Source organism: Diadema setosum, chromosome 4 (genome assembly GCF_964275005.1).
Source record: "Diadema setosum chromosome 4, eeDiaSeto1, whole genome shotgun sequence".
Classification (NCBI taxonomy): Eukaryota; Metazoa; Echinodermata; class Echinoidea; order Diadematoida; family Diadematidae; genus Diadema; species Diadema setosum.
The window spans coordinates 953,505-980,808 of NC_092688.1; the positions used below are offsets into that span (position 1 = coordinate 953,505).

Genomic DNA, 27,304 nt, shown 5'->3' on the forward strand with positions numbered 1-27,304 from the left:
ATTATTTCGAGTAGGCTTCTCGGTCGCGCGCGCATTCGACCTATACCCCTCAGAGTTGAACAAGATAAAAATAGATGCGAGTTTCTTCTCTTTGTCTCCCCCTCTGATCTGTAAATTAACAAACATGTCGGAAAAAAGGAACCAGTCGTACTCGAACTTGTCATCTACTGCTTTCCGGGCAGCGCCACTACCACCAGGCTGTCCCTGGTTGCCGACAGTGACACGATGAACATGGAACAAATACCCAAACTCCGAAATTCCGACGCGATTATCTTAAGTAGTCCAAGGCGGACAAGGCATATTAAATGAAAGAAAGATATTATTCAGAGGGGTGAAGGAGAGTGAGACAAAGTGAAGAAACTCGCATCTGAACCTTCACTTCTCTGAACAATATCTTTCTTTCAATTAATATGCCTTGTCCACCTTCTACTACTTAACATAATTTTATCATCTATATATCATATATATTCATCTTAACAAATTTAATTTGTAGAGGGAGACAAAGTGAGAAACTCGCATCTGAACCTTCACCTCTCTGAATAATATCTTTCTTTCAAGATAAATATATTCAACTAACTTCGCACATTATACAGACAAACGGCTCAGACGCACATTACACAAACAGATAAACCAAATAACGGCTTAGTGCTGTGCAGTGCAGTGCATCAATTTATATGAATTCCCCTGATTTAGACTAAAAAATGTCTTCCCTCTAGGTATAGGAAGAGGAGAAAGAGATTGAAGGAGAAGAATGATTAATTATAAGAAAATAATTTTCTCAGCCATTCCAAAACTGAGTTTCATCGAATAAACTTTATGATCCTCTTACAATCGTATGTTCTGTATCAAGTCATAGAGTGGTTTCTACGTTTCTTGCAAAAAGTCAAATGCTGAATCCTCGCCTCAGCCAATACTATACCATCCTATACACCAAGAAATTTAAACTCCCTCTTGGCTATGCTCGTCTCATAGTTTGATTAGTATGTACCTCTGGGATTCTACTATGGCTGAATACCAGAGCGCATGATTTTGATGTACATAGAGTCATGCCCCAGGCGTAGACACCATGTTAGACATACGAGGGCTGTTCGGATTTTCTTCACACAAAATTCAAAATTTCTAATTTCAAGTCATATTGCTACAGCATCAGTATAACAGGAAGCAAGAACCTTAATTAAGTGATCATTCAGATTACTCAGCAGTATATTAAATTGTGTCCGGCTAATAACGCTACCATGGGGTAAACCACATCTGAAACATATTATATCAGACAAAGAATTATTTACCTAAATTCAATGGCTTGGTTACAAAAGAAATAAATGTGTAACCCATGTAATAATTTTACCACGGAAACCTATTTTTAACATCTTATAAATAATTGTTCTTATGTAGAATGCATCATAAACCTTTTCAAAATCTAGAAAGCAAGATAACATATTTCTTATTACCAGACCTTTATGTATGTCACTTTCAAAGCTGACAATCGTCTCCATTGTACTTTTCTATGACTCCTAAAAACCAAATTGATTCGAGGAGAACAACTCATGTTTCTCCATAATCCAGAAAAAAAGATATAATCATTGTTAATCACACGCTCCGTCATCCTATACGCATTACCGAAGCTATTGGCCGGTATAACCCTTTAGCAAATATGACGATCCCGTACATAATGGTTTATTGTTCCCAAAAGTTACAATAAGATTACTCTCATTTCGGCAACTATATATATTTTGCAAAATTGATCACAGCATGTTTATTTTTGTGTATTATAAGTTATGTTTATTTGAAAGCATAGGCCTATTAAGAATTTACAAAGACCTTTGTCTGTCACTTAAAAATAATTTTGACATACTTTTGTTGACCTTTGACCTCTTTCAAATTAGGTTATTATATATTGCATATGAAAAAAAAAAACGGACTGGCGGTTTCCGGTGGTTTAAGGAGTAATCTGACCGGTGGTTCAGTTCCTTAGGATCGGGGTAATAACTGAATGTCTCCACTCTTCTGGGAATTAGATGTTCTCCAAAATGTTGTTAAAAGATTGTGGTAAATAATGCAGGGCGCAGTCTTGAAAACGTGCAATCAAAGGTTGACATAATTATATGAATATTTTCATTTCCAATCAAACACTGACAGGTAATACACTTTGACATGATTACATATATTGGAACATAATAATACCTATTGGTTCTTAAAAGAACTTCATGGAAATGGAAATTGAGGGGCTGCTAAAAAGCGAACTTGTAGATTGCAGTCCCCTCACTTTCGTTACATTACTACAATACATTAATTATATATGACTTTATAACACAATACAACGATACATGTACCGTACAAGCCAATCATTGAAAGTATACAGTTTTCATTCAATCGAATCGGATGGTTACATGAAGTATACGCTTTCACATGTATACACATGCACATAGACATAGACATAGACATAGACATACACATACACACACACACACACAAGCACACATACGTACCCACATACAAATGCCTCACATAACATGCCTCAGGGCAGTTTTTCTTTTTTTTTTAATAATCGCCGTAAATAACACAGTGACAGGAAAATCTTCATTACTTAGTACTTCAAATCTGTCCTATTTATGAAGAAACGATATGAGACTCCATCAGATGTATTTGTTTTTCCAAATTTTTGACATTTGGTCGATGAAATGAGGTACAATGTATATCTTAAATAACTCCTCTACCTTTTCCTTGTTATCATTATACAATTCGGTCTTGAAGGATTTTGCTGTTGAATGACAATAAAACTGACCGAGTTGTTTACAAAGCCCCGTTCTTTTTCTTCATGAAGCGTGTCTCTCTATCTACCCCGTTTGTGCCTTGAGATTGTCTAGGATTTCTTCTTCTGTCAGGTCCGTATCTACCTTATGTATAGCACCATGTGCAATCTTTTTTTCAAAAATATTTTTTGAAGGGGACATAGACTTCCACACAGACCGACATTCCCCCGAACTCCGTGAGCTCGAGAAACTTTAACACCTATTGTGTGGTTTTGCCCTAATTAATAAGGGGAGAGCGATATTTGCATATTTATGCATCTTTAAAAAAAATGTAGGGAGTTGAGAGAAAAAATTTTATTTCACATTTCATGGCAGATATTACTATCGACAGGTTTTGAATGTGAGTTGACACTTGCGGAAGTTTTTGGTTGTGAGTCTGAGCGTCATTTCTGCGGTACTATGACATTGTTGTGGGGACCGACGACGAACGTCTTGGACTTTTTTCCCCTAGTAATGTGGGAGTCAAATGATCCACTACAGTGTATTTTGTCGTTCTTTCCTCTTTCTGTTAACAGTCCTCCACACGCCTTCCTCACAGTGGTCATCTCGATCACCATCATTATAGGTCTATGAGCTATAGCTAGAGTGGAAGGGTCGCAACCAATGTTCTTTGAATATATCGGGATTGGGGGAATGTAGAAAACAGGCATACTCCTTGTAGGTAATTTCCTCTCCAGAAGAGTCCGACATTCTTTTTTCCTTTTTCCTCTTTTTCCCCTTCCTGAATTTCCGGAGACGAGGGGCTATACATCGCCTTAAATAGGTCTGCTTCAGTCCTGCTTGGCCCCATGTGGAGGTGATATACTTGTAATCTATAAATGTATATACATGTATAATTATTATATCACATATAATATCTAACGCTAAAAGTGCTTTCAGGGTGTTGCCGATAAGAAGTGCGAAGGGGACCCACTATATATCTGTCTATACCGCTAAACTTTCTCACCGATTTCGTGCCAGTAGATATTACGTGGTTATTCTCGGTATTGATCTTAAAGGCATTAAATCGAACGTTTGCAACGCCCGTTGCCTTCTCCTTCCTGTTACCACTACAATACCAAGTAGGCCTAGAATAAAAAAAAAAATGGAGCAGTGTCACTGCCAGAAAATTAAAGAATGAGAGCCTCATGTAATGAGAAAAGAAAACGGAAAACAAGCGATGTTACACTACTGTACCGTGATCACTGGAATTGTTAAACGTCATCGCATATCAATTTAATATCTTTCGAAATACCTAGGAACAGTAAAAAAAAATTAATGTACCGTATCAATGAAGTTTACATAGTATCGTTATCAGTTTCACACGTACCACGCCTACTTACCTGAATAATCATTCATACTCTCTTCTGTTCCCAGGGTTTTTGAAAGATACAATAATGTTTAATGATCCAAAAAAATGACTAGGCTCATTACAATTGATCCTGCGACAATTACAGCTCCCATGAAATATCTGCACCCAAACACCAAACACCAAACATAAATTCTACCCTAAAAAAAATGATGAAAATAACCGTAACCCTAATCGTAATCCTAACATGAAACTAAACCTAAAATCTTACCACAACCCTAATCCTAACCCTAATCCTAAGTTCTTGGTGAAAATAGGACCGGAGCAATATTGTCGCAGGAGCAACCGGTGTGTCCTCATACAGTTCAGATAAAGAATCGCCGATATCCAGATTAAATTTCTCCCCAAGAAATGTATTAACAAAATTCATAACATCGACCGCGACATTCAATTTGAACATGATAGTGCTTCAAATATGTAGAGTCTATATGGGGTGCAGAAAGCTATTTCACCACTCTCAAACTCTTGTAGATAGTACCAATATCTATTAATAATAATTTTGGTTTTACATGCATTTTGAAATCAGTGATGATATTGCACATGTGCTCCAAATCTCCCGTGTACCTATCGATACTGACAAGACCCTCCGCGTTCTTCACCCAGGCTACAATGACCGAATCATCTCGACAAACAGCTGGGTAGGCACGCATACCCTCCTCCTTCAAGACATTCTCCTTCTTCCCCTGACTATCGAGGCAGACAACAGATGATAAGTCTGTCATTATCAGTCTCCCCGTGGTGTGAAAGGAGAATAATTGCCGGGATGAATATCCATCGCATGTTATTTCCCTGACGACATTGCCACCCTCTGGGGTGAATACTTGAATCTTGTTCATCTTCCATTGCATAAGGTTGATATTATCATTTCTGTCAACGGTGAGACCACCACCCCCTCCTTCAATGAAACTGAACGTGACGTCGAGTTTCTCCCACTGTGGAGTGTAAAGTCTCATCTCGTTGTCTATATCGCGGACAACACTTCGACCATCAGACAGGAATCCAATTCTCTTGACCTTGACATCCTTCAGCACGGTCTTCTGTAACTGACCATCAGGTGAGTAGAGATGGATTCCGCCTTCAGACGATCCCACTGTCATCTTACCGTCTGGTGCACGAGTTAAACAGTTCATGTTGGTGTCAGGGAGCTCTACGTCTGCTTTGACATCCCAACTGTTCAATTTTCCAAGACGAAGTTCGTTGACCTTCACGTACCTACGAAATGAAATCTTCTGAACTCGCTCTGCCACACCTATCGGTGATTGGTCGTCAGGATCATCTCGTCCCAGAAAACTCTTCAAGTTCTCACACAATGTGTCATGGGCACACACGGCGTCTTTCTCTAGTGGTACCTTCATATCCTTAGTTACCAGCTCTGCCATAGCGTTAATTTGATTGACTGATTGCCGACTCTCGTCCTCCATAGTTTGTAATTCCTTCTCGAATTTTTCAGACCATCGGTTCACTTGACATTTCAGCAGCTCTTTTTTGTCTGACAGTTGTTGCATGTATTCCTCGTACGTCTTGTCGATGTCATCGTTGAGCCTTCTCATCATGTTTGTTATTTCATTGCGTTGTGTCTCTATCACCTGGAGGTGGTTTTCTATGGTCTTCCTCTTTGACTTCACTCTTTCTTTTAACTCACTCATATTTTTTGTTAATTTCTCCTCATGAATGGATGCCTTTTCAAGCTGATGACCAGCTTGTATGTGCTCTAGCATCTCACACGAAGTGGAAATGTATTCTCTGCAATGGAAACAAAAACACTCTTCGTAAGCGCTGACGGGACTTGTCTTCAACTTCCGCCGCCTCCAGAGGGACGCTTTTCCCGAGAGCACCTCACTCATGGGCACTACTTTGTGGCTGGAGAACGCTTTACAGGTGACGTGGTGTACCTCACACGTGTTACACAAATTTATCCCACAGTCCTGACAATAGCACAAGATTTCACCTCCCTGGTCCATCTCACATACTGTGCACGTTTGGCTCTTAGTTTTCACTTCGTCCACGAGAGAACTCAGGGGTATGTTTGTTTGTAACTTACCCACATCTCCACTGGGTATGGGTGTTTCTTCCCTGCACACAGGGCATGTTATATTTTGTTGGTTTGGTTGAGTTTGAAAGATACTTTCCAGACAGTCTTTGCAGAAGGTGTGAGAACATGTCAGTGATTTAGGTTGGTTGAAAAATGTCTGACAGATAGGACATTCCAGATTCTGGCTGCAGATTTGATGAAACGTTGCCATGGTATTATCTGTGAAACAGCAATAAAACAATGGAGGTAAAAGAGTATTATCTTTAAATATCAGGAGAATCATTACACTAGGTGTCAGTATGCACCAAAAAGAACTTCACTATTAATGGAACACTCGTAAAGTGGTAAACCGGGTGAATAGCACACCCCCCCCCTTATTCCTGAAAAAGAAGCAGCCGTCCCCATCAAATTTTCTTTTGGGTCGCTCCTATTTCCTTTCAATCTTATCAGTGTAAAGGTTATCACAATTCCAAAATGCATTTAAGCTGCTCATAATATTTATTTGGATACACTGAATTTATAGTCTCTCATCATTTTTCTCTTTAATACAGGCCAACGAAAAGCAATTTAGCACTGCAGGCTATGCCTCTTGACACCCCTCCCCCCCCCCCCCATGAAAGAGAGGCAACAGAGGGTCACATACAGCGGGCAACACTGGACGAAACAGCTAGGGCTTTTATTCGACGTGAAGGGCTTCAAAGATTTTAGATATGGCAGCAAAATTCTTTGTGAAGTGCGTGTAGGGCCTATTAATAGCTTTGATATTTTTTTTTTTTCAGATTCATCCAGAAGTGACAAGAGGACTTATGGAATGCAAGACTTCAATCCTGTCAATATGATATTGCTACATAATCATTATCTATCATTTAGTCATTAAAATGGATATTTATTATGTTAAACGCATTTTGAAACGTAACAAAAAAATAATCTGTCAATTTTGTAAAACCTGCCAGGCTCCACCACCTCCACCCCCCTCAAAAAAGCACAATCTGCCAGATCCACGTTTTCAGGATGACATCATCTGTTAGTGACTCTAAGCTGGCTTTATTCTACGCTTACATTTATTTTGGTATTTTTTGGTGCTCCCAGCCCGTACAGAATCAAACCAGTGCCCCGCATCACTGATGTGTCACAGATAGACCAACTGAACTAGGGTCTGATCAATATACAACTTCTGGAGGTATGTGTGTAAGTTTTGTCCTGTTGCTGTTGTTTTTTTTTTTTTTTATACAGATCGGCACCAACATTTCAGGAGAAAGTGGAACAGCTAGAACCAGACGTTAGTTTCAGTGCTTGGAAAGCAAGAGAGCCAAAACAATGTTACGTGGTATTAGAGAAGAATGTGATGGTGTGTTTCAAATTGATATGCGTTTGACATATCGATGATGCCTCACAGAACCAACACATGCGGGATTTCGTCCAGAAATTTGTCTGCAAACTTGGAGAAGGAAAGGGTATGGACAAGTCAGTGCCTAATGTTACCATGCTACGTTATTGAACACACTGGGAGCAGTCAGTAAGGACATGGGCGTCACCAGGGGGGGGGGGGGGGGTGCGTTGGGTGCGAATGCACCCCCCTTCAGATCCAAAAAAAAAAAAAAAAAAAAAAAATCCTTCAGTCCGCGAGCGACCTCAACGCCGGACGCTAAATAATTATTCTTTTCTATTTTTTGTTCAATTTTGCACCAGGGACCAAAAAAAAAAAAAAAAAAAAAAATCGTGGGCAAAAACAATTCGCACCCCTGGTTCTGACAGCACTGATTTTATACATATCTACTAGTATTCTATACAGTGTTTACTATATCGACCGTACCGTACATCCGTACGGTACGGAGCACGTACACGTTTGCATGTACGTGTGCTACTTACAAGTATGTAGGGTCTATGTATTATACGTTACTTCTGACCAATCCATATTTCCAGCCCAAGAGCGAGCGTTATTTAGCCTCATAAAAAAATGGAGGGGCAAGCATATCATTTTGCCCACCCCTCCCCCTCCATAATTCCAGAGACAAGAAGATTTTCTTACCTTTTTTTTTTTGACAGAAAAAAAGGTTGCCCCCACAAAAATAATGGAGGGGCAAGCATATTATATTCCCCCCCCCCCAATAATTAATAATTCCCGAAATGAGATTTTCTTGCTTTTAAAAGAAAAAAAAATGTTAACCCCATAAAAAAAAAAATATTGGAATGCAAGCGCACCATTTGCCTCACCCCACATAATCATAATTCCCGCGATGAAGAGATTTTCTTGCTTTTTTGTTAGAAATCTGTACAATTATTTCACCCAAAAGCAGTGGCGTAACTACGGGGGGTGGGGGGGGGGGTACCCCCCCCCATCCTCTGGTTTTAAAAAAAACTTACCAAAATAGTAATTCAAGGGTAAGTAAACTGCTTTTGAATGAAAGGGTGATCACGAAATAAGATATTTTTCTATGAGTTCTTTTAACCATAGTTAAATAGGTATATATAGTGTGAAACATTGTTCAAAAAGCCCGGAGCCGACGAAAGATTGTGATTCAGGGTGATTCCTGGTTGGCATTCTGCATATAAGCAGGATGTGCCCAGTGTGTACTCAGATCAGAACATCCGAACGGCAAAAAGAGTCGCTACAATGTTGCGCATGCAATGTGATGTAGAATTTACACCGTTGTACCTTACGCTTCGTTATATCAAAGCTAGATCATTGACATGTAGTGTTGCTTTACATACTAATCTATATAAATGTCTTGCATTGCCAATAAAAAGACTTGACCTGGGCTAATTCCTAACGTTTCCATGTATATAATACACACACACAAACAAACACGCACATGGTATTAGGGGTTGCTCTAAAGTGCAGATTTTGGACATCCTTCCCCCGCTTGGTCACTTCGACGCCACCTCGCTGGTCATACCTCCCCCAGTCATGAACATAAACCGACACCCTTGACTACCAGTGGCGGATCCAGGGGGAGGGGCGCACAGGGCGCTCACCTCCCCCCCCCCCCCCTTAATTTCCAAAGCGAAAAAATATAGCTTAAAACGGCAGTTTTTGGACTCTAAAATGTCAAAATGTTCAAGCTCGCTCGCTCCGCTCGCTCGCATTTAAATTCCACGGATATTACTGTCAGTAATTGCCAGCAGTTGCGCCCGGTGCGCCCCCCCCCCCTTAATTTCGAAAGCAAAAAAGATAAAGCTTCAAACGGCAGTTTTGGGACTGTAAAATTTAGTCGTATAATAATGTCATTCTCCTGAAGTTGCTGTCAGTAATTGCCGGCAGTTGCGCCCGGTGCGCCCCGCCCCCTTAATTTCCAAAGCGAAAAAATATAGCTACAAACGGCAGTTTGGGGACTGTAAAACGTCACATTTTTCAAGCTCGCTCGCTCGCATTTAAATTCTCCTGATATTGCTATAAGTAATTGCCAGCAGTTGCCCCCGGTGCGCCCCCTTAATTTCGAAAGCAAAAAAGATATAGCTACAAACGGCAGTTTTTGTTTTTTTACTTTAAAATCTCAAAATTTTCAAGCTCGCTCTCTTCGTTCGCTCGCATTGAATCGTTCTGCAATTTACCTGATGTTTGCTGCCAGTAATTGCCAGCAGTTGTGCCTGGTGCGCCCCCTTAATTTCCAAAGCGAAAAAATAAAGCTAAGAATGGCATTTTTTGGACTGTAAAATGTAAAATTGCCAAGTTCGCTCTCTTCGCTCATCACCTGATGTTGCTCTCAGTAATTGCCAGCAGTTCCTACAGGTGCGCCCCCCTCCCTTTAATTTTCAAAGCGAAAAAAAAAAAAAAAAATAATGGCTAAGAACGGCAGTTTTTGGACTGTAAAATGTAAAATTTCCAAGCTCGCTCGCTCCGCTCCCTCGCATGTAATCGTTATGCTCTCCTGATATTGCTGCCAGTATTGCCAGCAGTTGCGGCCGATGCGCCCCCCCCCCCAAATTCCAAAGCGAAAAAATATAGCAACAAACGGCAGTTTTTGTGAAATGTCAAAATTTTCAAGCTCGCTCGCTCCGCTCGCTCGAGTTTAATTGTTATGCTATTCTCCTGATGTTGCTGCCAGTAATTGCCGGCAATTGCGCCCGGTGCGCCCCCCTTAATTTCCAAAGAAAAAAAAATGGCTACAAACAGCAGTTTTTGGACTGTAAAATGTCAAAATTTTTAAGCTCGCTCCCTCCGCTCGCTCGCATGTAATCGTTATGCCATTCTCCTGATATTGCTGCCAGTAATTTGTAGTTTCACACCGTCATTCCATAATCCATTTATAGGGGGGGGGGGGGGGGGGACAACCCCCTCCCACAACCTCCCCCTTGCTCGTTCCGCTTGCTTGGGCTCGGTCGCGTTCATGACATTAGTGTAAGAATTATTACTAGAAGTTTATTTGAATTATACCATTTATAGGCAAGTTGTTCAATAACAATTTACTTCAAAATGTACTGATACCTTAAACAAGTGGGACTGTTTCAAGTCGATAAAACAAGCAAAACATGCATCAAAATGCCGTGGGAGGGGGGGGGGGGTACAACAGGCACTTCCACCCCTCAAGATGAAATCCTAGCTGCGCCGGTGCCCTTTCCCCGCTTAGTTTCCCTCAAAAAACAGTAAAAGTCTAGGGATTGAGATCTTCCTATATTCCAAATGTCTGTCCAAAAATCTCGTTACATTTAGTGTCGAGACGCACCCCCCTTGAAAAAAAGCTGGTGACGCCCCTGAAGGAAGTCAACTATCTATGAGAAAAGGCTATTACGAGGACACAACTTCAACAACTTGAAAATAACAATGGTATGACCCATTCTATCAAATTCTATTTTGATGCCTTCACCTGAAGGAACTAACAAGCATTTTCATACTCTTCAAATGTTGATATGTAACTTGTATTGCATGTTAGTGAAAAAAAACCCTTTTTCACTAACACCTGGAACATCTGGAGGTTTTAGTTAAGATCTTAATTACATTTGTAAATAGGAAATTGATTCGATTAGAATTATCCTTTTTGTAATTAAAGCATTCTTTCAGAATGTTGATTATGATATGTTAAAACCTGTTACACTTGAAACCTTTCTACACTATTTGTGAAAATGTTCAAACTTCGGTCATTTTTTTTTTTTTTAAACTTTGATCCTAAACTCATGCATGTATTTGAATGGACTCTGAATCACTTTTATACTAGTTGTACTATTTTGATTAATGTTGTGTATATTTTTTGTTGAATAGCCATGAAGAAACTAAATTTATAAACAATGTATTAGGACATTGAGGCACAATACAAGCACTGCTGGAACAACTCATCTTGTGCTTTACCTATGACACACAATCTGGTGTCAAAATTGAATATTTTAAACTTTTATGCTAGCATCTTGCTTATAATTGAGTGTACTCAGGCACTAAGAATATTCTGTAACTTTAAATCTGATTTCGGATTTCTTTTTAAAAGTCTGTTCCCATGTAGCTATTAATATGTGTATGAAAATCACCTTAAAATCGTAACTTCTGATTTTTTTTTTAACCTCACTATCATCAGTGTGGACTGTTAATCATTCTGACACTACATAATATTGCAAATCACCTTGCATGAATTCATGAACATGTAAATGTATGTAGAAATTTCAGCACCAAGCAAGGGTATGTCAATTTATCGTATGCTCTTTAAACATCTACACACTCTTGTCAAGCTCTGAAAGGAAGCTTCAGATTGGTGATGCGAGACCTGTCATACGGACTCTTGGCAAAAATGTTGTTGCGTGTATGAGCGAGATGGCTGTTTTCTGTCCATCCTGCATCCTCTTATTTCTTTTTACGATGGTAAGATTGGCTCATTGCGTCTTCCCAAAATCTAAAGAAACATGATGGAAGGAAAGGGGAGAATGCAAGTCATCCAGAAAGATTCAGTGTCAAAAAAAAAAAAAAAAAATCCCGTCGCCAATTTAAAACTCCCTTGTATTTTATACTGTGATTCAAAGGTCATGCTAAATTTGACTGGACTGTCAATCATCCTCTCAATATTATAAATTGCCTCATGTATTTGCATTTTCACTCAATATCCACGAGTCTGTATGAGTATGTACTTTAAAAAGAAAAAAAAAATAATAAACAGGTTTCCTTAAAGCGTAAGGAAAAAATGTTTGGTGTGAATTATGAGTCGCTTTTTATGCATACAGGAATGTTTGATGTGATGCAGAGAGTGATAAGGATCCCAATCATTTCAGCCATTTTACTATAGAATAGTCTCATTAAATTTAATATGATCCCAGGCTACTAGCAATTTGATTAGGATTTCCGCATCAAAATTTGATATTTTTTTAAACTGAATCTAATCAATTTTGACTAGATCCCAATTCACATTATTTTTGATAAGGTTTCTTCATAAAAAAAGTGATTAGATTGCCCTCGTCATTTTGATTAGATTCTCATGAGTCCCCGTTTGTATTGTTTTTCTAATCAAATTTGATGTGTTTTTAATCAAATTTGATAAGTTTGTTTTTAGAGTGTTCAAAAGGTTTATAAAAAGATTGTGCATATCAAAAGTATCAATTTCCTTTTTTTTTTGTCAATAAACAACACCCTATAATCAACCCCAGTTTGTTTTTAAAGGAAAATTGTAGGACTAATTTTGGCATCATACAGCTAACAAAACATGACGATTTTAGAACAACTCTCGAATAGATAATATATACTATGAATATAACTCTTTCACATACAAGATACATCTGTATCAAATGATGAAAATCAAAATGAATAACAACACTTGATTGAGATCTAAATTTCATGATATATTTTGCGTTCTTAGTATGCGAAACTGGAGACATTTTCATTATTTTGAAATCATGTAAATCTTTCCGATTTAAAGGTTTCAAAGAACGCCCCCCCCCCCCCAGAAAAAGAAGAAGAAATACGCAAAAAATCTCTACCCGATTCTACTCCTATCTCCATCTAACAGAGGTCCTGGTACTTCAAGCTTCTCTATAACAATGAAATCTTATACTGGCTTAATTCTGTGTTATATTTTCACAACCTCTTTTAATCAGTCCTCATTAAAAAAAAATCCTCAGATTTTCTGTTATCGTCTAAAACTATCTTTGTCTATTCAAATGAAGCGTGTTTCAGCTATGCTTTCTCTGTGAATTATGTACTCTGATTTCCTTTCACCTCTGAAAGCGAAAAATTACAATAATATGTCAGATTGCCACTTATGACTTCTTCCGAGGACTGGTTTAAAAATGTGATTCTCATTATAGTATGAAAAAAAAATGACAAAAATCAGAATAGAAATAAGGAAGATATTATCTCCCTTATTTCTATCTAATTTTAGTCATTTTTATGTCATTCTGTGTGGAATATCTTTCTCTTTCTTTCGGAGTTTATCTATTTTACTGGTGGAATTCTTATTTAGAATGTGAACCCCCACTGAACCAATATCATAGGTTACCATTCCTTCGAATACTTCCAAAACAAACCAGAAAGCATAACAGTAACAAGCAAGGGGTACGGATAAAAAACGAGATACTCACAAGCATGACACGAGACGATAGAAACAAATAAATAATCAAAAAGGTAAAGTGGAAAGAGTAAAGTGTGGAGACAAAAGGAAATGTACAGTTCTTTTATAGAGATTTGCATTGACAAGATAAGGAACAATTTAGAATACTATTAATGGCAACAAAGCAATAATAGCGCAAGTTAAGGAGTCAACCGAGTAACTTCAAGATACGTACGACTTTGATAGTTTACGTTTTCTCTTTCTTTCGAAGCTTATCCATTTTGGGGTAGATATATTCTTTACGTTTTCGTGAGAAAAAAATTAGAAACCACTTATGAAATATGAAACTGGCAAAATTTTAAGAGGAATTCAAAATACATTTTGGTGAAAATCCGTTTTGAAATGGATGAAATATCCAAAACTAGAATGTCGCTATGGCCACTGGTATGCTTCCGCCATAATGCATGGTTCTCCTAATAGGTGTATAGTACGATGTCTTCACAATGTGTGATGACAGTTTCACATAACCGGCAACATAATGAAATGGTAGATTTGTCACGAATGTGTTAAATGTTCACTTTCCTTGAACTAGGTTTGCTATATATTGTTTAAGAGTGCAGGTACATGTATTTGGGGATATTAGGATTTCTATTTCAATTTTGACCATTTCATATTAGTTAATGCATTGAGTAATTTTCTAGGTATGAAGAAAAAGTATGATTTCAGCATAAAATAGTTTTAAAAAATTGCATTTTATCCTGGGCTTGACCATTAGACTTCGACCTTTTGACTTTCGACCTTCCGGCAGGAAATTTCCTAGAGGATCTTCATAAGGTAGTACATGTATTTATTAGTTTCAAGAAAAATCCCGCAAGCACTACATAAATGTGAAGGATATAGTGATATTTTCAGGGATTGACCTTGACCTTTAACTCCTAACCTTTCTACCCATGACCCCTTAATTCCCTACATTTGTAGGTAATCCTTGCTCACCCGTACATGTATATGTACCAAGTTCCATGATGATACCTTGAACCATTTGTGAGATATGGAAGTAAAGTGAAATTTTAAATATTTTCCTTCCTTGACCTTTCACCTTTTGACTTTTGACGTCATGACCTGAAACTCTTTCTGGAGAACCTATAATCAGTAGTACATGTCTACACTAAGATTCAAGAAAATACCTTCAGGTATTGCATAGATAGGGCCTTTGGGTGAAATAAAATGTTAACATTTGACCTTGATCTTTTGATCTTTGACCTCTTGACATTTTCACTCAAAAACTACTTACTTAAATGCCCCATATATCATCTTTGGACTAAGTTTGGTGAAAGTTGCTTCATCCGGTCTTGAGTTATCATTTCAATCATTTTCATTTCATTTCATTTCTTTATTGTCCAAATTATGTATGAAAACATGGCATGGAAATTTGGTTTTGTCGCACGTTCATAAACACATATTGACAACAGATGAATAATAAATTACATTACATACAAAACATTTGTATCGCATAAACAGATAAATTTTCGGATTTGACCTTGATCTTTGACATTTGACCTCTGGCCGATTTCACCCAAAATTTAATCAAGTAATTGCTCCATCATACATAATCCTTGGACAAAGTTTTGTGAAATTTCCTTTATCCAGTCTTGAATTATCGCGTAAACGGATTCAATTTCATGATTTTACCTTGACCTTTGACCTTTGGCTTCTAGCCAATTTCATCCAAAATCTAATCAAGTAATAACACCTTCATACTTTATACTTGGACCAAGTCTTGTAAAATTTCACCTAACATTACTCAAGTTATCGCTTATGCCCCAGTCACACAGTGCTTTACGATGGGTTACGTCCGCCGCGGATAGATACAGATGAGTGAACGCAGGGGGACGCAGCGTGGACCAGGAATCCGCAGGGACCTGAGTGTGTAGACGTAACTGTCCGTAACTCATCCGTAAAGAAACGCAAAATGACGGCGCCAAGCCTGCGAAATTTTGAAATGTTCAAATTTCGTAGAGGGATTCTACGGATGCAGACTTACGCAAGTAACCGTAACCAAACGTAATTATCCGTAACTGAACGTAACTATCCGTAGCCTGGACGCAGACTATCCGCAAGAAATTTTACCTCCCGTCCGTTTGCGTTCGTTTACGTCCACCGTAAGTATCCGAAAGTAACCGCAAGTTAACGTATCACAACACTTTCGTCAGCTTACGGATATTTGCGGACAGTTACGGATGCTGCGGACGATTACGTCCTTCGACGTTCTCCGTTTTCCACTCGTATGGGAACACAGAAACTCGTGGGGAGCCACACAACTCGTTTTGCCAAGCTGCAGCGCATTTACCTGAAGGAATGCTGGTATACACACATTCGAAGCAGTGGAGAGGCAGAACCGCATGGTCAAATTATGAAATTTCTCCCACATATGGTCATTTTAGGTGGAACCCATAATGGGGCAAAAGTATAGTGGAAAGCTCCATAGCAACAAGCTGATGACGTTTTATACTCACGACATCGGTTGACCCTTAGTGCTGAACTTTTTTCTTGCACTCTTTGAATGTATATTGTTCGAAAAGGCAGTATTTTGGGTAGGGATGGGTTAACAGCATTTTATTCACTTTTTTTGGCGGGAAAGGTGTGGGACAGCGATGATTATATAAAATGAGAACGAATTTAGTATTTCTCCATAGTCTTACCCACTTTACGCTCCAGGGAATGTGTATTACATTTTTTTTATATAACATATTTTGTACTACTTGGGTGTGGGAGGGGTGTTTGAAAGTCTTGATGTCTTTTTTCTCCTTAACATAACCCGATAAGTCATGAATATCGCTGCACAACAACAGCGTAACCACAGTTTGTCTATTCCATGACTGTAAGTAATAATTTCTTCACTCTAATGTTTAACTTATCGATATATTGTATTTTATTTGTTTATTCATATTTGAGTTGCACAAATAAGATTTAAACTTCAAGTTCAAAATTTCATATATCTTTTATAACTAAAGGATTACGATTTTTTTCACAACTTGTACTTAATTCAATTTCAGTTTTCCCCAGTGTACAATTGAGACAGTCCGATATGTGATAACCTTGCTGTCACAATACACTGACTTAGTAGGGATCGTCACAGAAAACCATACTGTCCATAGTTATTTATAACAATCTGTAACTATCCGTTACTATCCGAAAATATCCGCAACTCTCCGCAAGTGTTCAGAACTATTATATGCCAATTCGTAGGAATATCCGCAAGTGGACGCAAGTATTCGCATCTGGTCGTATTTGTCCGTATCGCCCGCATTTTCCCCCGTATGTTTTGATCAAATTTGCTGGTGACGGCAGAGGATCCGCGGGAGTCCGCAGAAAAAATGACTTTTTTTGGACGTTAACACCGGACGCAGAGCATTATGTGACTGGGGCCTAAAACGAATGGGGACGTACGTACGAACAGAAGGCAGTGGCGTATCTAGGGGGGGGGCAAGGGGGGCACGTGCCCCGGGCGCCACTCCTTGGGGGCGCAAAAAACGAAAAAAAAAAAAACGAAGAAGAAGAAAAAAAAGAAAAAAATGAAGAAGAAAAAGAAGAAGAAGAAGAAGAAGAAGAAGAAAGAAGAAGAAAAAAAAAACTCGCCCGGAAGGGGGAGGGAGAATGGTGGGGGGGGGAGGCAGAAAACCAAATCAAACACGATAAAAACAAAACATGATGATGACGCGGACAAAATCTTAATGTTTATTGTGTTCACACAAAAATTCCATGTTCTGTGAGCTGAAATACAAATATTTTCGGCTCGCTCGCTGCGCTCGCTCGCCAAAATTTATATAAAAAAGAAGGTAAGAACAAAACGTGATGATGACAAAATGACAGTGTCTATTGTGTTCACACATCTTATTTTATATTTAGCAGGCAAAATGTTTCACGGAGCAGCGGCTGCAATTTCATTCGTTCTGAAGCGATCGCCAATTGGATCAAAAGAGGGCGTCAACGGTTTCGAACAAACGGGGGGGGGGGGGGGGCGCAAAAAAACAACAACAAATCAAACAAGATAAGAACAAAACGTAATGATGACGCGGAAATATACAAATTTCGGCTCACTCGCTCGTACTAATTTAGAGTATTTTTTCAAGTCCTCAGTTTGTTGGTATAAATCGTTATCTATAAGGCCGTCACTACACGTATATCTTGATTAGAATTGTAAGATTTAATAAGCAAAAAATGACAAGAGTTTCATGATTTGTAAGCTGAAATACAAAAATTTTCGGCTCGCTCGCTGCGCTCGCTCGCCAAAATTTGTATAAAAAAGAGAAGAAGATAAGAACAAAACGTGACGATGACGCGGACAAAATGATAATGTCTATTGTGTTCACTCATGTCATTTTATATTTAGCAGGAAAAATGTTACACGGAGCAGCGACTGCAATTTCATTCGTTCTGAAGCGATCGCCGATTGGATCAAAAGAGGACGCCAACGGTTTCGAACATACGGGGGAGGGGGCGCAAAAAAAAATCAAAAAAGATAAGAAAACAACGTAATGATGACGCAGAAATATACAAATTTCGGCTCACTCGCTTGTACTAATTTAGAGTATTTTTTTAAGTCCTCAGTTTGTTGGTATAAATCGTTATCTATAAGGTCGTCACTATAATTGTGAGTTTTGATAAGCAAAAAATGACAAGAATTTCATGTTTTGTAACCTGAAATACAAAAATTTTCGGCTCGCTCGCTGCGCTCGCTCGCCAAAATTTATATAAAAAGAGATAAGAACAATACGTGATGATGACGAGGACATTTACAAATTTCAGCTCACTCGCACGCACTAATTTAGAGTATTCTTTAAAGTCCTCAGTTTTTTGGTATAAATCGATATCTATAAGGCTGTCACTATATCTTGATTAGAATTGTAAGATTTGGTAAGCAAAAAATGACAAGAATTCCATATTTGTAGGCTGAAATACTAAAATTTTCGGCTCGCTCGCTGCGCTCGCTCGCCAAAATCTATCACAATTCATTACATTCAAATCACCCTCAAAAGATCCCTTTTAAGTGCTTGAAGAAGCATCATGTGTACTTTGTTTAAAGTCCCTACCGGGATGGGGTTGGGGTTGAACACTTTTTCAGAAATTAGGGGCGCAATTTTCGTGCTTGCCCCGGGCGCCGTTTTCCCTAGATACGCCACAGAAGGACAACCCGAAAACATATAAATGCCTCCGGCACTCTTCGGGCGGAGGCATAAAAAGTGAAACAGAATGGTCCTAATAAAAATGGATGCCACTTAATGATTAGAAATTGCCTTATTAGAATAATTTATCCTGCTATTTTACACTTTCCTCTTTCAATGCATGGCGCATCAATCTAAAGTATACGCTTTCATTTCCACTGGTTTCAGCGTTTTAAATGCTCCCATAAGTCATTACACTAGTGCTCACATTTTGAATTCGTTATGAACTCAATGGTAAATGTTCGTATACTTGTATACAAAATATATACGCTAGTTTTTCACTCAGTGAAAATAAGCGTGCTGGAACTGTTCACTGTCATGACTGTGTCTCGAGTGTAAAGACCGGTGCATTTTCAGTAATTCAATTCAATTTAATTCAATTCAGTTCAATTCCATTCAATCCAGTTCAGGGTGAAGTGGTCCCATCACATCACAATCAACTGGACCCCATGGAAGACCAGCTTGACGTAGCTGAATATGGGCTATCCAGCCATCTTCTCAGATGGAAAATGAACAAACGAACAAACAAATAAACATCCAACAATCAGATTACAAAAAAAAAGAACAAAGAAACACGGTCTGATGAATGATACAGCTTCATATCAATTTTTCAAATAATCCTTCAAAAAAAAAAAAGGACTCAGATATCAAGGTTTGAATAAAAAAAAAAAAAAAAAAGACCTCGGAGAACACTACCTAAAGATGATCACCAATAGATTATCTTCCAATTGCTCTCCCTGTCTCGGCCAACCCTTGCTAATGAAAAAAAAAAAAAAAAAAAAGAATCCACACATGACATACATTTCGAGAATTAACGAATAGTCAAATAAGTTGTTAACAAGTTGCCGTCATTACGCTTTAAGAAAATTACTTAATATTTTCATAAATGAGCATTAAAGAGCCTGCAACGTCGGGAACAGTGGAAATTAAATGGTTTGAATGAATTGATTACTGTGATCAATACCATTTGTATTTATACTCACACTTGCAGCTAACACGTTCTTCAATATTGGTTTTATTACAAAGTAGTCAGAAATGATGCGGCGTTTATCGAGCGTATAGCGACTCAAACGGTCCTCCCTGACCAGTGTTGTGCAGATCTGAAGCCCTCGACGCCGCGCGCACCAAGGTTTTTATCAAAGAGGCGCTCTTTGGTTTTTATGTTCTTAGGGTCAAAAGCAACGGGTCATAAGAATACGACCTAGCAACAGGGGTGGAGTCTTAATCTGGCGAGAACGAAACGCGAAGGCGAGAGTTGGATGAAATCGTAAAGGGGGAATTTGTTTCAGAAAAACTGTAGTTTGGGATACTTTTCCACAATTTCACGAACTGAAATTTTCAGTACAGGTATATAGACAAAATATCAAGGAATCAAAAATTTGACCTCGAGAGTGCTTTCCTTCCTTTCTGGTCTATGACAGGGAGACTCCTGGTGTTACTTATGACTCATTTTCACATAGCGGCGCACAACTTTCCTGCAAGCAGAGATCGACCCATGGGAATCCAATAGGAAAAATGATTTTGTTGGTGTCCAGTATTGTATAGTTCTGTTGCTGTCTGCTGGTTTTGCTTGCGTCTGATTGTTTGGTTTGCGTTCATTTGATTTCCCTATAGATACCCAACGATCCATGATGATGCACAGCTGTATAAATAGGCACCCTTGAAACCCATAAGAAATTTTATTAAAGCCAATTAAGTACTGCAAGAATGCGACTCAGTTATCCTGTTATGTTACTTCTATTGTAAGCTTCTCTCTTCCGGCATGACAGCGACTTGTTCAGGGTTTTAGTTTCGGATTAGTTAGGTTAGTTGTAGGTCTTAGTTTCTTTGTTTCGCCCATTTTCAATGTATAACAGTCAATCGACCATATAATTTCTTATAATTATTACGTACGTGTAGGCGGAATACACCCTATTAGGCAACAAGCCCAGCTTTTTAGCATTCCTCCCCATTTCCAACATTTTCGTATACTCCTTACAATTTTTCTGTAAACTTATCTTTTACTTTGTATTATGATGAAGTTTATGTACTTGTATTCAATTTCGGTAATATGTTTATATGCTTCTGTTGGAAATGAAAAAATGAATGAATGAAAATGAAAAAAAAAAGAAGAAGCTTAATTCTAAACATTGTTAGTAGCCTACCCATCTAACACACCAATCTACAACGACCTTGTACATACCAACTTTTCCCGGTCATATACTGCAGCATATGGCATAATATGCCATGTACTGGACTATTGTACACTGTACACATATTATATGCTATTATCTCATTATGCTACTTACATGGTTTGAAAGTACAAACTGATGATACAGATGGATATCCGGTCTTAAAAAAAACAAACAATGGTGAAAAACCGTATTATACCTCTGTGTTTTCGAGCTTACACCATATTAGCCTACATATTGCGCTAATTTTAGATGAATATGCTAATAAGACTAATAAAAATGAGTGCTTAAGGTTAATTGCCAAGGTAACAAGCAAATCAGTTTGTTTCAGTACCCATCTAAAAATGTGAATCAACCACGAGCAACAACAAAACCTTGTGCTTATAACAACATTTTCAGGTCACTTTTAGGCCTGCATGGCATATTCGTACCATCTACTTCACTATATATTAGTAGACCTACTTATGCAAATACGCGCTCATTAATGCTATATTATGATTACGATATTTCAGACACTTTCGTCATTTGAAATTGAAATTTAATGTCATGACTATAGATTCCCTCAAAAAGTTGTACAGTATTTCCCATGCTGTTTGCTAGGTTTCCTGTATTAAATCTAGCATTATTTTTACATATTTTACATAATTATGCCAATTATGTAATTATGCTAATTAGGCTTTTAAAAAAAGTTGTCCTAAGTGGTAACTAAGCTAAATTTACTCCAATACCCTTCTTTCTAAAACACGAATCAACAAGAAAAGAAAAACTTGTACACTGTATACTTAAAAACTTTTCCAGGTCATACACCGTTTACGATCTACGGAGCCCCTAAGGGGACATGAAATTATTTTTTTTTTCCAATTTATCACGGGGCCCCGACTTATTAGTCGGGGCCCCGACTTATTATCTCGGGGCCCCGACTTATTATCACGGGGGCCCGACTTATCACGGGGCCCCGTGTTATTATCTCGGGGCCCCGACTTATTATCTCGGGGCCCCGACTTATTATCTCGGGGCCCCGACTTATTATCACGGGGCCCCGACTTATTATCACGGGGCCCCGACGTTTTATCTCGGGGCCCCGACTTATTATCACGGGGCCCCGACTTATTATCTCGGGGCCCCGACTTACTATCACGGGGCCCCGACTTATTATCACGGGCCCCGTGTTATTATCTCGGGGCCCCGACTTATCATCTCGGGGCCCCGACTTATTATCACGGGGCCCCGACTTATTATCACGGGGCCCCGACTTATTATCTCGGGGCCCCGACTTATTATCTCGGGGCCCCGACTTATTATCACGGGACCCCGACTTATTATCACAGGGCCCCGACTTATTATCTCGGGGCCCCGACTTATTATCACGGGGCCCCGACTTATTATCACGGGGCCCCGTGTTATTATCTCGGGGCCCAGACTTATTATCTCGGGGCCCCGACTTATTATCTCGGGGCCCCGACTTATTATCACGGGGCCCCGACTTATTATCTCGGGGCCCCGACTTATTATCACGGGGCCCCGTGTTATTATCTCGCGGCCCCGACTTATTATCTCGGGGCCCCGACTTATTATCTCGGGGCCCCGACTTATTATCTCGGGGCCCCGACTTATTATCACGGGGCCCCGACTTATTATCATGGGGCCCCGACTTAATTCTCTATACGATACCGTATATGCCACGTGTACAGTAAGGTGTGTGTTTATGCTTTTATCTATTTTTCTCCAATAAACAAGTCAAATTAAATTTTCGATTCAGTCTCGTTTAAAAAAAAAAAAAACAACAACAACGAAAACAAAAAACAAAAGATTTGTGGATATATTACGTGCAATACATGTTCCCAGTCTGACATAAGCCTATTGCAGATTAGGATGACAATAATAAAGGACATTTATATTGCGCAGCTACTATAATAATATACTCTACTGCACATTACAAAAAGACACGCATACAGGAAATTCAAACAGAAAATACATTACTTCAAGAGACGACTTTTTAACCTGGCCTTACACTCATTGATTGTAACTGCTTGTCTTACAAACAAAGGGAGATTATTCCATAATTTTTGATTTCCCCGATGAAAATTTCAATAATGTTTGATCCCGTGAACTTCGAAGATGAAAAAATATTTGAAATGATGTTTTCAACTCTACATGTTCCTTTATACGACAACACTTATTCTTGTTACATGTATTGTCATTTTTATCATTATCAGTAGTATACCGCGTAGTCAACACGAATGGACAATACACAGGAAGCAATATAGGCATGTATATCTGTATATATATGAAATAAACCAGAAACCAAGTTCTTGCTGACCACCATCAATTTATTTCAGCACGCAAATTTTAGAGTAGTTCGCAAGAACACTTGAGAAAGAGCAAAATTTGTGTGTCAAAACAAATTGTTGGGGATCAGCATGGACATGTATTTGCCTGCGTTACGCAGTATAGCTGGCAAATATTGTTTAGACGGCATAAGTGCGAACACTTAATTGTTTTCAGGAACGCATGACGGAATGCATTGTATCCGTCATGCGAGTGGAGGGAAATTTGAATATGAAATGTGATAGATGCCTGTGTAGGGAGCGGTGAGGAAGAAGAGGCATTCTAGCCTTGCACTCCATTGCTAGCACGTTCGAATTTGGGCCTCTCACAATCTACCTTCGTTTTACGCGGTTTCTCAATATGGATGCAGCCAGGATAGCCGACATGATTGACTCTAAAGTCAATCAGAGCCAAAACCGCCTTTTATCAGACCTCGATAATCTAATTTCAAACAGACTGAGCAATTTTCAGCAATCTTTGAACGAATCTCAGAAAGCTCTCAGTGACGCGCAAGTAGCCAAAATTGAAGAAATGCATGCGGACAACTACAAATTTCAACGCAAGGGCAACGAGGAACAGTACAAAGTCAACATCAAAGTTCAGAGGAAGTTGAGGGAAACAGAACAGATTCTGAAAGAAGAAAACGATATTACAACATCCGTTGCCGACGCGAAAGCAAAAATCGCGGAAGGTATTGACATTATAGACAAACGGCAAAAGTTAATCAAAATGGCCGACAGTTCACCCTTGGGGTGGAAGATGGTAGCAGAGTACGAGAATAACTCTTTAGCCGACAATTCCGACGATGAAAAGCGGATGTTCAAAGCAGAGGCTAGAGCCGAGAGGAAAGCGAAAAAAGTCAAAAAGCAGTGGGAGCCAAGGCGATTCCAACCATACGCCATGAACCGATCATCATGGAGGCCGATTCACACTGGCGCCAAAGACCAAGAAAATCATGCTTCAACCAGCCGCGGAGGAGTAGACGAACGCAAGAGGCCGGGGCTTTGTTTCGCCTGCGGTAAACCCGGTCACTGGAAGGCTGACTGTCTAGCAAGAGGCAATAGATCCGACCAGATAAGTGGATCAGAATTTATTCACGTAGCTAAAGAGAATGACACAGAGTCTAAGTTAGATTCGATAGAAAGGGATCAATTTGATAGTACAAGTGACTTGAAGGCACTGCCCAAAAATAGTGGCAATAAGATTAATGTGTCCCCTGTTGGGAGATTGAAACAAAATGTGAATAAGTGGGCCGATTTCGGGGCCAGTAGGGAAATCTTGGATATTATTGAGAATGGCTACAAATTGCCTTTGCACACATTGCCTGATAGTAAAGAGCTTCGTAATAATAGATCCGCTTTAAATCATGGCATGTTTGTGGAAGAGGAGATTGGAAGGTTATTGGAGAAGGGTTGTGTGACAGAAGTTAAAACAAGGCCCACTGTTGTGAATCCTTTGACAGTTTCGGAGAATAAGGACAAATGTAGGCTCGTTTTGGACTGCAGACACATTAATCCACATTTATTCAAGCAAAAGTTTAAATATGAAGATACATCAGTGGCGAAGGATGTGTTCGAAGAAGGGGATCATGTGTTCACATTTGATCTTAAATCTGCATACCATCATGTAGAGATTTTTGAACCACACAGACAGTATTTAGGATTTTCGTGGTGTTCTGAAGGTCAAACAAGGTATTTCGTGTTTAATGTGTTACCATTTGGAATTTCCACGGCGGGTTATGTTTTTACAAAAATAACACGGGTTCCAGTCACCTACTGGAGAGCACAAGGGAAAAAGATTGTCATGTTTCTAGACGACGGGATTGCGGGATGCAGCGATAAGACAGAGGCGATAAAGATGAGCGGGTCAATTAAATCAGAATTGAACGAATTGGGTTTCCTTTTAGCGGATGAAAAGTGCGAGTGGGAACCTAGCAGTAACGCAACCTGGCTAGGATTGGATTGGAATTTTACATTGGGAGTAGTTCATGTAACGGACCGCAGGATACAAAAATTGAAAAAGTCAGTCGAAAGCATTTTGACCAAAGTGAACAGAGGTAACAGGCTTGTTTTGGTACGCGAACTAGCAAGTGTTGCTGGGCAAATCATTTCCACTCAACCCGCAGTCGGGTTAGTAGTTCAGTTGAAAACGAGAGAAATATTCAAGTGCATTAATAGCAGGGCTTCGTGGAATGCCCCAGTGTTAGTTTCTGACGAGGCGGTATCAGAGTTTAAGTTTTGGTATAAGAACATAGAACGGGTGAATGGCATCCCTATGACATTCGTGAAACCATGTAACGCTACTTTGTTTACAGACACGTCGGCCACTGGGTACGGCGCCTACGTATGTGAAGATTCCAATCTGGAATTGGTTGGTTTCTGGAAAGAACAAGAAAAAGAGTATAGCTCTTCGTGGAGAGAAATTGAAGCTCTGAGCAGAGCACTAAAATCGTTTGGTTCGTGCCTGGAAGGGCAGAGTGTCCGTTGGTTTACGGATAATAGAAATGTCACGAGAATTGTCCAGAAAGGAAGTAGAAGCCGGCAATTACAGAGCATTGCCCTTGAAATTCATGAAACTTGTGAAAAGTTTGGTTTAACCATAATTCCGGTTTGGATTCCTAGAGAACAGAATACACGAGCTGATAACCTCAGTAAAATTATAGACAGCGATGATTGGTACATAAGTCCAAATGTATTTGGTTATCTGGATCGCAGATGGGGGCCACACACAGTAGACAGATTTGCATGCGATTATAACTCACAGTGTAGAAGGTTTAATTCCAGATGGGGATGTCCAAATTCAGAAGGGGTAGACGCATTTAAACAGGCCTGGAGTGACGATGTTAATTGGTGGGTGCCACCACCGCGGCTGGCAGCCAGGGTTATTGATAAGGCAGTACAAGATTGTGCCAATGGTACCCTAGTTGTGCCGCAGTGGAAATCTGCTCCATTTTGGCCAAAAATTTTCAAAGGAGGCAAATTTGCTCCTTTCATTGAGAATTCATTTATGTTTTCCTCAAAGGAAGTAAAGAAAGGAAAGGGTAACAATGGCATCTTTGGTTCTTCGAGAACAACGGATTTCACTTTAATCGCATTGAAATTACGTTTTTGATCTTGTTTATCGCATCGCGACAGGTCTAGGACTATCAGCTGCGATCACAGATGAGATCAAGGCATCCGGAACGCAGACAAGGAATCTTCTTAATTTAGCCGGCAGCATGGCATCTCATTTAGTGCAGTCCAGGAGCGATGGCACCTCAAACAAGTATTACTCATCTTTTCGTAAATGGGAAGCGTTTATCACCGCAGAGGGCGGTAGAGCGATTCCGGCAGAGCCCATACACGTTGCACTGTACTTGACGAGTCTGATCGACGCGGGAAAGTCGCCTAGCGTCGTTCAAAGCGCCATGTATGCCATTAAATGGGCCCACGGTATGAGGGGTCTAGAGGATCCTACGACCAATAATTTTGTGTTAAATTTGATCGAAGCAGCAAAAAGGAAGAATTACAAAAAAGTATCCAAGAAGGATATTTTGTCAAATGAGCAACTTGTGCGCCTTTGTGACAATCACAGTGACACCCATGACATTCTGGTTCTTCGCGATTTAGCGTTCATCGTTCTTTGTTTTAGTGGATTTTTTAGGTTCGACGAAGCTCGTTCCTTGAAGTGTAACGATATTACTTTTCATGATAATTACATGTCTGTGTACGTTTCGAAAAGTAAGACTGATCAATTCAGGAAGGGAGATGAAGTAGTCATCAGCAAAGGTCTGACAAATGCATGCCCCATGAGAATTTTGAAACGTTATATGGAGTGTGCAAAAATAGACCCAAAGTCGGGTCATTTTCTGTTCAAGCCTGCATACGCCAATAAAGGCAAAGTGTCTTTGATACATAAAAACAAGTCCATGAGTTACACAAGAACACGCGAGAC

General features: G+C 39.3%; 2 protein-coding genes across 2 annotated transcripts in view; both read left to right on the forward strand.

Annotated features, from left to right (window-relative positions):
• Positions 1-23,731: 23,731 nt before the first annotated feature.
• On the forward strand, positions 23,732-26,549 carry LOC140226738 (uncharacterized). The gene has a single exon (XM_072307170.1). It carries the CDS (start codon positions 23,732-23,734, stop codon positions 26,480-26,482), a length of 2,751 nt encoding a protein of 916 aa, XP_072163271.1. The 3' UTR covers positions 26,483-26,549.
• Positions 26,507-27,304, forward strand: part of LOC140227146 (integrase/recombinase xerD homolog) — a 3,598-nt gene continuing 2,800 nt past the window's right edge. Inside the window, exon 1 of the mRNA XM_072307578.1 lies at positions 26,507-27,298. Coding sequence (XP_072163679.1) covers positions 26,589-27,298 — 710 coding nt within the window. The 5' untranslated portion in view covers positions 26,507-26,588. The remainder of the gene's footprint in view (positions 27,299-27,304) is intronic.